General features: G+C 37.7%; 1 protein-coding gene across 17 annotated transcripts in view; it reads left to right on the top strand.

The window, feature by feature from the left end:
* TMEM164 (transmembrane protein 164) overlaps positions 1–12,054 on the top strand; it is a 165,784-nt gene that overhangs the window by 67,025 nt on the left and 86,705 nt on the right. For 13 of the 17 annotated variants that reach the window (XR_009050277.1, XM_057718214.1, XM_057718212.1 and 10 more), the window contains one exon: positions 1,004–1,053. The exons of 1 other annotated variant lie outside the window; for it this stretch is intronic. Coding sequence is in view for 10 of the 16 variants with exons in the window: in XM_057718212.1 (XP_057574195.1) it covers positions 1,004–1,053 (50 nt within the window). In the remaining 6 variants the exon portion in view is untranslated. Of the gene's footprint in view, positions 1–1,003; positions 1,054–10,478; positions 10,650–10,753; positions 10,910–12,054 lie in introns of those variants that run through there. 3 more of the 17 variants (XM_057718202.1, XM_057718205.1, XM_057718206.1) reach the window with 3 other exon arrangements.

The raw sequence follows: 12,054 nt of genomic DNA, 5'->3' as shown, positions 1-12,054 counted from the left end.
TTAGGCAGATTTAGGTCCTTGCCTTCTCCATTGTTGAGAGTTTCTAGAGATTTAGTGTCATCCTTCTTTTCCTAGAGGGAGATACCTTAGCAAATGGAGATTTTCCTTATAAATGTAGATATCTGTAACAGCAGGGTAACTTATACACAGTTTTCAGAGCTTTTCCTATGTCTGTTGTTTCTTAAAAACAATCAGCCTAAAATAATCCTTTGCCAAAGAAACAAACTTTGGGGTAGCAAATTCGGCTCCCCTTCAAAATCAAAGGGAGGTTAAGAGCCCGGGGGTGACAATATTGATAGGATTGCCAGATAAAATAAAGGCTGTTCAGTTAAATTTGAATTGGAGATAAACAATGAATAATGTTTTAGTATATGTATGTTCCATGCACTGTTCAGGATATACTTATACTAAAACATTGTTCATTGTTTATCTGATATTCAAATTTAACTTTGCATCCTGAATTTTTATTTTGTAAATCTGGCAAGGCTACGTATTGATTAACCCACCTTCCCCCATGGGTGCAAACCAGATGGCATTTGTGTACTTGCCCTACGCTCAGAATCCATTTTTACTTGTCCTGGGTTAAAAGCTTGTCATACTGGCTACTTGTGTCATACTGAAGTTGAAGAATTGAAAAACTGAGTCTTCTAGAGGTTAAGAGGAATTGTTTTAGAGTCTGAAATGGCTTAAGGAAAGCCCTCTCCCCATCTCCTACCCTCCAGACAATTACTTCTTCTGCTCTCCATCCATCTCTTTCCCTCTCCCTCCCCTGCCTTCGCCATCACACGCACACAGAGCCAGAACAGACAGGCAGACGTAGATGCGTGTGCAAACACAAACATGTTTGGAAAACCACTTGCTTGTCTTTTAAAGTTTTTTCTGTTACATTTTCTCTGTAAGAGTTTGGTTATTTATTATTATTATTATTATTATTATTATTAAAGTAATACTGTGTCCAGCATTTCTCTTGATAACCATACTTAAATTTTTTTTTCCATTGCAGATCTTTCTTCTGGCCTGCCCCCCATGCCCGGGAGCTATCGTCGTCTTCAAGTAAGGGGGAATTGTTTTTCTGTTGCCATTGCTGAACTGCTTTGTCTTTGTGATTGCAAAGGATGATGAACACATTGCTTGTGACCACTTTGAACCTGCGATGCTTTGTGTCTGGGCTTCCCAAGGGACAAAAGTCTTCAAGGGTCCTGTGAAACAAGGAAATGTCCTATGTGGAGATTTGGCCTTTGTCCTTTTGTCAAGCCCTGACCAATCCTTTTTGGCGATTCTTTGTTATGGTGGTTTATGGCCAAGACATGCTCCCTTGGAAGGTTGCTGCCCTCCTAAAGTTTCTCTTGAGCATGCTAGGGGCCAGACAGCTCCTGTTTTCTTGTGAATCTTTGTACTGTGGGCCTGCTGCTCCAGGACCTTGTTTTGAAGGCCTTTGAAGGCCTTTGTTCTTGTGTTTTTATGTTTGTTTGTTTGGGTTTTTTTTGTTGTTGTTAAAGCGCAAATTAAAGTGAGGAGAGAAAAATACCACCTTATTACAAGTCCTGACTTTCTTTAAAATAGCAAGCATCAAATCCATTAACCTGTATTGCAGGCAAATCATGTTTGTCTGAAGGCAAGCTTGCTTAAATGAAATTCTCAAGAGTCCCAGAAGCCTCATTTTAACCATGAGTTGTGACCATCTCACTTATCAAAGCTTTTATTAGAGTTGCTAATGAGAAGCTTAAGCGACCCAATTAATTTCATCTGTTTGCCCCTTCTCTGGCCCCCATTTTGGAGCTGTTTCTGAGCAGGGAAAGGGCCGCAAGCCAGAGGGAGGGGACAAAAAGTAAAGAGCCTAGCAGATTCTTGGATAATTGAGAGTGGTGTAAATGGCTTTCTGATTTACTTAAGTCATTAAAGTGTTAGGTAGGGGAAAATATACCCCATTTGCTACTTCAAATAGCTCCTTGGAATAGCCACTTAGACTCTTGCCTTAGGTGAGTAACTTTCTACTGGATGAGGGGTAATGGATCCTGATTTCATAAGTCTCTTGCTTGGACAGCTCCTAAGCGGGAGGGGTATTTAACCCAGTTTTCCTCCCTTGATTTCCCAAAATGGGCTCAATTTTTCAGTGTAATGTTTTAAAAGTAACATTTATTGGTTTTATTTCATTATTATGACAGTAATAGTTCTCATTATAGAAAATGCAGAAACACACAAAGAAGAAAGTAAACACCACCCCTAATCGTACCAAGAGATTACTTTGGTTATTGCCTTCCTGTTTTTTTTTTTATTTTAAATAGCAGAAACCATATTTAGTTTTTTTTTTAAATGTATCTTTTCTAAATTTAATTCAATTTATGTGTGTTTATACATATAAAATACATAAATATAATTGCGGGATTTATTTTTTTATAGTGGTCCTTTTTTCCCCCCTCCTTTTCCTTATTTGGTTTGTCTCTTGCCTCTGCCTTTCCACATCATCCCTGTGTATTACCAAACCAGTATGTATCCTTGCATATTTTACTCCATGCTCACAGGTATACACACACACACACACGTGCACACACACAAATGGGTTTTGGAATGTTTGGTGGCTTTTTTTGTTTATTGTCTTACAAAAATAGAATCCTATATATACTTTCATACATCCTACTTTTTTCACTCAACAATATCTCATGAAAATCTATCAAAGCCTCTTGGTATAGCTGTTATTCTCTTAAAAAACTGGAAAATATTTCATGGATACACAATTTATTTAGCCATTCCCCTATTAATGAACATTTACATTCTTTCCAGATTTCGGCCACTACAATCAATGCTGAATTAAACATCATTGTGCTTGTACCTTTATATACCAGTGCTTTCAGTTTATATACACAGACACGAATGTTTATATATATAAATAAATGTTACCATATTGATTTACAAAAACAGGCTATTATAATTCACTTTTCCCTTTTGTATGTAATATATGAGATTACTCTTTTTTTAATACATTTATTTATTTATTGGCTGAGTTGGGTCTTCGTTGCTGCGCATGGGCTTTCTCTGTTTGTGGAGAGCAGGGGCTACTCTTTGTTGCAGTGTACAGGCTTCTCACTGCAGTGGCTTTTCTTGTTGCAGAGCACAGGCTCTAGGTGTGCGGGCTTCAGTAGTTGTGGCACGTGGGCTCAATAGTTGTGGCTCACAGGCTCTAGAGTGCAGGCTCAGTAGTTGTGGCACACAGGCTTAGCTGCTCCTCGGCGTGTGGGATCTTCCCGGCCCAGGGCTCGAACCCGTGTCCCCTGCATTGGCAGGCGGATTCTTAACCACTGCACCACCAGGGAAGACCCGAGGTTATTCTTTTTTTCACATCCCTACCAGCATAAGGTTTTATGGTTCTTTTATAATTTTCATAACTTAATGGATGTATTTCCTTGGCTATTAATGCATTTCAGTTTTGTCTCTCTCTCTCTCTTTTTTTTTTTTTTTCTGGTCCAGTTGGATTTTCTCTTTGAATTGTCTGTTCATATTATCTGCCCATTTCCTCAGGGTTGTTTATATTTTTCTTAACTTGTAAGGCCTTTTTGTATATTTTGGATATTGGCCCTTGGTCTACCACCGTTATTATAGGTATCTTTCCCAAATCTGTATGTATAGACTTTACTGATGGTATATTTTTCCACTTAATTTTTTTCCACATAATTTTTTTCATATCCAAATATGATTATTTTCTTATAGCATCTGTGTTCCCAGTCTTTGTTAAAACTGTTTTCTCAAAGATGCATAACCAGTGGTAGTAGCATAATATGTTAAATAATCCCCGCTTTCCCCTGTGAACTGAACTACTATCTTTGTCATCAGACTTTTTACATACGAGGGTCCATTTATGGATTCTCTGTTCTGTTTCATCTGTGTGTCTGTTTGTGTACCTAAATCATGTTGATTGGATTATATTAGGTTAAATAGTATTTTTCTTGGCTATTCCTTGGCATTTTTTTCTTTTATACACATTTTAATATCACTTATTCAGCCCCCCCCAGCCCTATTGGGATTCTAATTGGTATTGTATTAAATTTATATTTCAGTTTTGTAAGAATTGATTTTTTAAAAACTCTGTAGCTCTTTTTGTCTAAGAAATGGCATTTCTTTTCATGTGCTCAGATCTTATTTTATGCCTTTCTTGATACATTTATTCTTAAAGAATTGAGAGGAATATTGTCCTCCTTTCCATTCCTAAATACCTCTTGCTAGAATAGAAAAAGTTTATTAATTTTAAAAATAGTTCTTATATCTCAGAGTGGAATGGGGAGGATGGAAGAGAGGCTCAAGGGGGAGGGGATATGGGGATATATGTATAAATACAGCTAATTCACTTTGTTGTACAGTAGAAACTAACACAACATTGTAAAGCAATTATACTCAATAAAGATGTATAAAAAATAAAAATAATTCTTATATCTAGCCATCTTACCTAACTGTCTTATTAGTTCTGGTAACTTTTATTTTAGTTTTATCTTTTCTTTCCAATGGTTATACCAGTTATTTCATTTTCTTCTGTTTTTGCTAGAAACTCAAAGATAGTGTTAAATTAAAATGATGCTGGTGGGCCACTCTGTCTGTAACCAATTTCAAATAGAAATGTTTTCTGTGTTTCTCCATATTTGCTATTGTTATTTGTCAAATAGTCTATTATATTTATATAGTTTCCACATTCACTTGGAGATATCTTAAAAGGAAATGGTTCTGTATTTTATCAAATTCTTTTTCAATGTTTTTTGATATAGTGAATTATACCGTTAGATTTTCTGGTTTTGAACTACTCTTACATTGCTGATTCTCTTTGTCAAGCTTTTATTTAGAACCTGGCCTTAGTATTAATAAGTGAGATTGGAGTCATTTTTTATTGGATTCTTTTCAGCAGGTTTAAGGATTAAAATTATGTAGATTATGTAAAATGAATTGCAGAATTTTCCTTCTTTTTCTCTGGCCTGGAATACTTTAACTACCCTTAGAAATTATGTGTGTTTTTTTTAAAGTCAGATAAAACTCAACTGTGAAGCCCAAATATGAAGTCTCAGTGTCTTTTTCAGTTGGTAGACCCTTAATCAAACCTTTGCAATGTTTTATATGGTGATTCATCTATTCAAATCTTTTTAGGTCAATTTTGGTCATTTGTATTTTGCTAGGAAAATATCTATTTCTTCTAAGCTTTCAAAAATGTTGCCATGCATTTAGTTGAGCATGTGCTATCCTCTTTTATTTTATAATTTTAAAAAAGTATCTCCTCATTATACTCATGTTTTCTTTCTTGGGCTTAATCTTGTCTGGTTTTGTGTCCTCTCTTTTATATTTTATATTTTAGTCAGGCTAGTAAGCACTTTTGCCTATTTTTGGTTGCTTTATAGAACCTGGTTTTGGATGTATTTATCCTTTTTACCTTATTTCATTTGTGTGTGTGTGTATGTATATGTATAAATACATATATACACACATATATATGTACTTAATTTTCAACTTTTTAATCTTTATTGATTTTCCCTTCCTAATCTCTCAAGATTTATATAATTTATTTATTTAGTTTTTGTCTTCTTTAATTATAGTTTTCTGCTTTGTTCACTTGATATCATAGGTTTTCCCCCATTTTATCATGAACTCACATTATCTACAAAATTTTTTAATTAAATTTTATATTTTGAGATAAATATATAAAATATAATGTAATAAGTATATCATTATAATATAGAGACAGTTGTAAACAAAACACAGAGAGATCCCATGTACCCTTTAACTAATTTCCTCCAGTTGTAATGTATTGCAAAACTGTGGTACGATATCACTACCATACAGTCAAGATGAAGAATAGTTTCATCACCATGAGGATCTCTCCTGTTGCCCTTTTAAAACCACGTCCACTACCCTCCCACCTGCGCCCTGTCCCTGACCCCTGACAACTCATCTCTTCTCCATGTCTATAAATTTCTCATTTTAAGAATGTTAATATAAGTGCAATCATAGAGTATGTCACCTTTGGGATTGGCTTTTTTTAAAAAACTTAGCATAATTTCTTGCAGATTCATCCAAGTTTTTACCACACACATCATTTTTTCATGGGTATATATTATTCCACTGTGGAAATACCACAGGCAGTGTGAAGTTGAAAATCAGTGTTTCAGAAAGTAGACAGCTCTTAAAAGAATTACTCCATGTTGTATTAGTATAGTTTTGTTTACTGTTTTCAAAGTACTTTGTCTTAAATGATCTTATCTAATCCGTCAATTAATGTTATGAGATAGGGAATACATTATATCCACACAACAAATAAAGTAGTTGAGCCTGAGAGATTTTTAAAAACGGCTAAAATTACATAGTGGCAGAGTCAGAATTTCCTTTCTTCCTTTTCCTGCTAATGCTCATAATCAGGTTTACTGTGTGTCTAATCAAGGTGGGAAACATTTAACATGAATTTTCTAACTTAATCCTTCCAACAAACCTATGTGGGAGGTACAAATAGTATCCTCAGTTAGATCAAGATAACAGGCTCTGAAAGTTTATGTGATTTAAGTGGCTTGTAAGTGGTACAGGTGGGATTTGATCCAGTGTCTCTCTGAGTGCAGAGCCCGTGCTCCTAGTCATTGCCTTATGTTGCTTAAGTGAAAATTTACTGCTCTTCTGGTACTATTGAAAGGGTTGAAAACCATGAAAACATCCTATTTAAAATTTCATAAATTTCAGTGCACCCAGGCAGGCACTGCTGTGGGTTCATTAAGTAGCACTCTCTACCCACCTCTTGTTTTTTCTGTTGGCCCTTTTCTGTGCCAGCCACATATGAGGTTGTCTCTGCTTCCCAGCTAAGCAGGGACTGGCATGCTTTTCATGGAAGGATGCCCAGTCACTGCAGGAAAGGGCTCTGGTGTGCCCAGCAGGCTGCACATGCCATGCTGGGCAGGGGCTGGCAATTCTCTTTAGGGTGGGGAAGGGGCGGGCCTCTCCACAGGGTTCCCACACTGCACTTGACAGTTGGGAATGAAGGTTCTCCAGTGTTCTGGCTGGGTCCCAGAGTGCTTCATTTACGTGCCCAACGGTTGACATGTGACTTGCAAAGTCTCCTGCTACAACTGGTTGCCTAAGGGGAAAGCATGCATCTAGAACGTGGAGCTAAGATTGGGAGGGGTTTCTACCTGGCCCACCCCGGCAGTAACCTTGGGCATGGTGCTCTTTTGACCTCCAGCTCCTAGAATTCCAGCCTGGCAGTGTTTAGCCTCTTATCCCCGCTCCCGTTCCTGGCTCCTCCGTGCTGTGGATGCTCATATAGCAGCGCCAGACGGGCTCGTTGTGTTGTGTCTGTACAGGCAGTGTTGTTCTGCCTGTACAGAAATGAGTCTGAGTCTGAGCCATTTTCTTTTTATTCATTTGGCTGTTTTGAGTGGTTCGCATCTGAAGAGCTATCTACCACCTTCAATATCCAAGCCACAGACTTCTTTCTGTCACTCAGGTTTGAATAAAACCAATATATCCTTAGAGAACATTCTGTGCTTACTGTCTTGCTACTAACTTCAAAAAAAGGTACCTGTCTCAGTTACCTTTAGGGAAACTACCCAGTTGCATAATACGAACCAGCCTTTCGGGTTCTGAAATAAGAAGATAAATAAGATTTCCTTTTGCAACCCAAGGGAAAAGAAAGAGAGCAAGTACTCCCCAGTTCCCCCTGCATCTGGTAACTTTTCTTTTTCTTTCTCCTTGCCCTTTTCTTCAGCTTTTTTTTTCCCCTTCAAATTTCATTATAGAAAATGCCAAACATATACATACTATACTTATTACTCATATGTTTTAATTTGTGAATTATCACTTTTGTGTTCTCAGTTTTTTTATATAAAGGTGTTTCTGTTCTTGTTGATCTGCATGAGTTGTCCATATATAAAAAGTATTAATCCTTTGTCACCTTTGCAGTAAATGTTTTCCCTAGACTGCCTTCTAACTTATTGACGATGATTTTGATGCATGTTTTACATTTTTATTGGTCACATTGATTGATTTCTGCACCACCTTCAGACCATGGTAATTTCTTCCAGTGCTTTTATGCTTGAAGACTTTTACCATTCTAAGATCAGGTAGACAATCTAGTTTTTTAATGTTTTTTATATATTTAGCTGTCAGTTCATTTAAAATTCATTTTGTACCTCGTAGGAGGTAGGGATATAAAAGAATTTCCCAAATTGTCATTTATTTCAGCACTGTTCGTTGATTAACTATTTCCCTATGATTATTTATTTTTTTTTTCCTTTTTTTTAAATTATTTTTTGGGGGTACACCAAGTTCAATCTCCCTATGATTATTGCTGTTACATTTTTATCATACATAAATTCTTTTTTAAAAAAATTATTTATTTTTGGCTGTGTTGGGTCTTCATTGCTGCACACAGGCTTTCTGTAGTTGTGGCGAGTGAGGGCTACTCTTCGTTGAGGTGCACAGGTTTCTTAGTGTGGTGGCTTCTCTTGTTGTGGAGCACTGGCTCTAGGCGTGCGGGCTTCACTAGTTGTGGCACATGGGCTCAGTAGTTGTGGCTCGCGGGCTCTAGAGTGCAAGCTTAGTAGTTGTGGCACACGAGCTTAGTTGCTCCGCAGCATGTGGCATCTTCCCGGACCAGGGTTTGAACCCCTGTCCCCTGTGTTGGCAGGCTGATTCTTAACCAGTGTGCCACCAGGCAAGTCCCTATCATACATAAATTCTTATATATGCTAGCATAGGGGAGCAAAATTTGCCACCCCAAAATGTGTCTCTTTGGCATGAGGATTAATTTAGGCTGATTATTTTTAAGAAATAATAAATAATTAAATAATAAATAAAAATAATAAAGACTTAGGAAGTCTTCCCTTTTACCTCCCCCTTAGCTCCCTAAAGAATTTAGATAAAGGACCTATTTCTGAAATAGAGCGATCAGCAGAGTTATCAGCAGAGTATGAGCTAGGTGTGGTGGGGGGATCTCTAGGCACACTCTAGAGATCAAAGTCCTCTCTGTGTCTCACTGTCTGTGCATGACCCAGCAAACATTTGTTTACCAAACATTTGTTTTCCCATCTCCATGCAACTCGCCTTCCTCCACTTCGAAGTCCCAAACCTACTCCCCGCATCCTCTTTTGTCTTTAGCTGAAGATGGTACTTAAGGCGAGGGCTTCAGCCATTTTGGCAAGTTACTCAGTTCTCCTGGGTCTCTCCCATGTATACATGTTATTAAACTTTTGTATGATTTTCTCCTGTTAGTCTGTCTCACGTCAATTGAATTCTTAGAATAGCCAGAAGAAGCTAGAAGGGCAGAGAAAAATTTCTTCCTCCCTGACACTAGGGATTATTTGGGTGGCTTGTTATAATGTCCCATCGATGTCTCTGTTGGGTTCCCCACCAATTACAGACTCTTATATTTGCAACAGCCAGCAGGCCAGATTTCTCTTCACCATACCTCCCAGACTTTTCCTTTACTCACACTTTTTTCATAGCTAGTCTGAACCATGTTTTCCTTCCAAATGAACTTCAAATGTTTTTGTCAGGCTCTTCTTCCAAATACTGTTATTTTGATTGGAATTACTTTAAATCTGAAATTTCACTAACGTTATTACCATAGTGAGTCTCTTTATCCAGGAAAAGACATGGTGTATTTCTTAATTTATTCTAGGGGATGTGTGTGTGGATTGTGTATCCAGCAGATTTCTCGTCAGCATCATTCCTGGGCAGTTTGTAGTTTATGGTATCATTTATTTATTATCTTTTCAAACTAATTATTACTGATACATAGGAAAGATTTTGATTTTATATGTTTATTTTATATTTGGCCACCATGCTTAACTCTTCTAGTAGTTTTTCAGTTGCTTCACTTGGATTATTTTGGAAATTAATTGCATCAACTCCCATATGATAACTTTATCTCCTTTTAAAGAGCAAAACCTTTTTCGAACCTGATTGTATTAGCTAGAACTTCCAGGACAATATTAAATAATACTAGTACTGGCAGGAATTCTTGCCTCGTTTCTGATTTTAATGGAAATGTTCCTAGTGTTTTCTCTATTGACTCTGATGTTGGTTATTGGTTAAGATTAAACATCTTTTATAATGTTAAAATAATTTATTCTTAAATTATCAACCCCCCCCCCACTTTTAAAACGAGGAATGGTTATTGAATTTAGCTAATGGTTTTTGAGAATCTATTGAGAGGTTCATTTTGGTTTTCTCCTTTGACCTCCCCATTTGGTATGTTACATTAATAGATTTCCTAGTAACAACCTTTGTTGGATTTCTAAGGTCAGCTTTGCTTTTCCCCTGCATACTTGGGAGAAGTTCAGATTTGGCCTCCATGCCTTGAATTTGATAGATTTTTCACTTTGCCATCTCCAATGTGAAATTTAATTCTCCTGCTACAATATTTCTTTGTAATTCCTCCTTGGTTTGCTGAGCTCTCTTTTCACTCCAGTTTGGTGTCTTTCCTTCCCAATACGTTTTATTCCAATGGCTTTCTACACCTGTTTCACAGAGCCCATGTTTTCTTGTATTCTCTTGAGGATGCCATTTTCTAAAATATTTCTTCTAGTTCAGACACTAAATGTAGACTTTCATGCTTCCTCCAAGTCTTCAGAGTGATATGCACTTCCCTTCTGCCGCTGGAGGTTTTCATAGGAAGCATGCTGTCTTTGGGGGTACGTTTATGCCTATTCGAAGGAAGATTTATTTTTTCTTTGTAAAGGCACAGGGTATGTGGATCTCATTTGACTCTCCTCATATTCTCTTTGGTATTGGTTAGAACCCCTTTTCAGCTCCACTCCTGGTGGCCAGGTTGATGCACAGAGCTTCCAGCCCATTTCCCAGTGTCCAGCAGCTTCATCTGGTGGATTCTGCTAGACCCATATGGAATCGTTTACTCCTACTACTAGATTCTCTGACACTCTGAACATATAAGGTATGTGAAAAACTGCAGCCTCTCACATGCATTGGTCCCTGAGTTTTACTTGTGAAGTCTCCCACTCCCAAAATGCAGTGTGACAGCACCAAAGCCATCACTTCAGCCCTTTTGGTGTATAGGAGGAGTCTCCAAACGGATATAGACCAGCTCTGGGAGTTGTTGATTTCCCTTGCAAGCAGTAGCCCTGTAGTGGAGGCATGGCTGTGCAGTTTGCTGGTTTCTAGGTGAACTCTCCGTTGCTAAGCCACGAGGCTGAGTATAAGGACTCAGTGCTTTACTATCTTGTTTCAGGTTTCTGCTGCACAAATTGGCCCCAGATTGTTATTTTTTCATTTCAGCCTTAGCTTTATTGTTAATGGAGATTTCTTCAAGATTATCGTAATAGGATGACTATTAGTCTAAGTTGTCAGTAATTTGGCGGAGTTTTATCATTTTCTGTATCTTGGTAGGTATTTTAGTGGAAAGCTGGGAGAGGCTGTGTTAGTCGTAGTTAAGTGAATGCTCTTTTAAACTAGAAATCCAGTGTGTGTGTGTGTGTTTTAATTTTTGGCCATGCTGTGTGGCTTGCGGGATCTTAGTTCCCTGACCAGGGATCGAACCCATGCCCTCCGAGCAGTGAAAGCTCGGAGTCCTAACCACTGGACCGCCAGGAAATTCCCTATATTTTGGTTTAGAGCAGAGGTCAGCAACCTTGTTCTATAAGGGGCCAGATAATAAATGTTTTGGATGTTGTAGGCGATATGATCTGTGTTTTAACTCCATAACTGTTGTAGCAGCATGAAAGCAGCATAGATAATACTGTATGTATACAAATGAGTTTGGCTGTGTTCCAGTAAAACTTTTCAAAAGCAGGAGAAGCAGTCGAAGAAGTTCTGGAGATGAATGACAGTGATGGTTGTATACAACACTGTGAAGGTACTTAATGCCACTGAACTATAATACTTAAAAACGGTAAAGATGGTAAATTTTGTATTATGTGTATTTTACCATGCAGATCACCCCCCTCCCAACGCAAACGTAACAGGAGGACCAAATTTTGCTGACCCTGCATTTAGAGCCATTCAGTCTGGCACACAGAAGGGAGGGGGGAGAGGAAATTCCATGTGTACAATAAGACAGGGACTTTGCTTGAAGCTCAAAGG

This window comes from Hippopotamus amphibius, chromosome X, assembly GCF_030028045.1.
Source record: "Hippopotamus amphibius kiboko isolate mHipAmp2 chromosome X, mHipAmp2.hap2, whole genome shotgun sequence".
Classification (NCBI taxonomy): domain Eukaryota; kingdom Metazoa; phylum Chordata; class Mammalia; order Artiodactyla; family Hippopotamidae; genus Hippopotamus; species Hippopotamus amphibius.
Note: the sequence above shows the minus strand (reverse complement) of the source record. Positions and strands in the feature narration are given on the sequence as shown.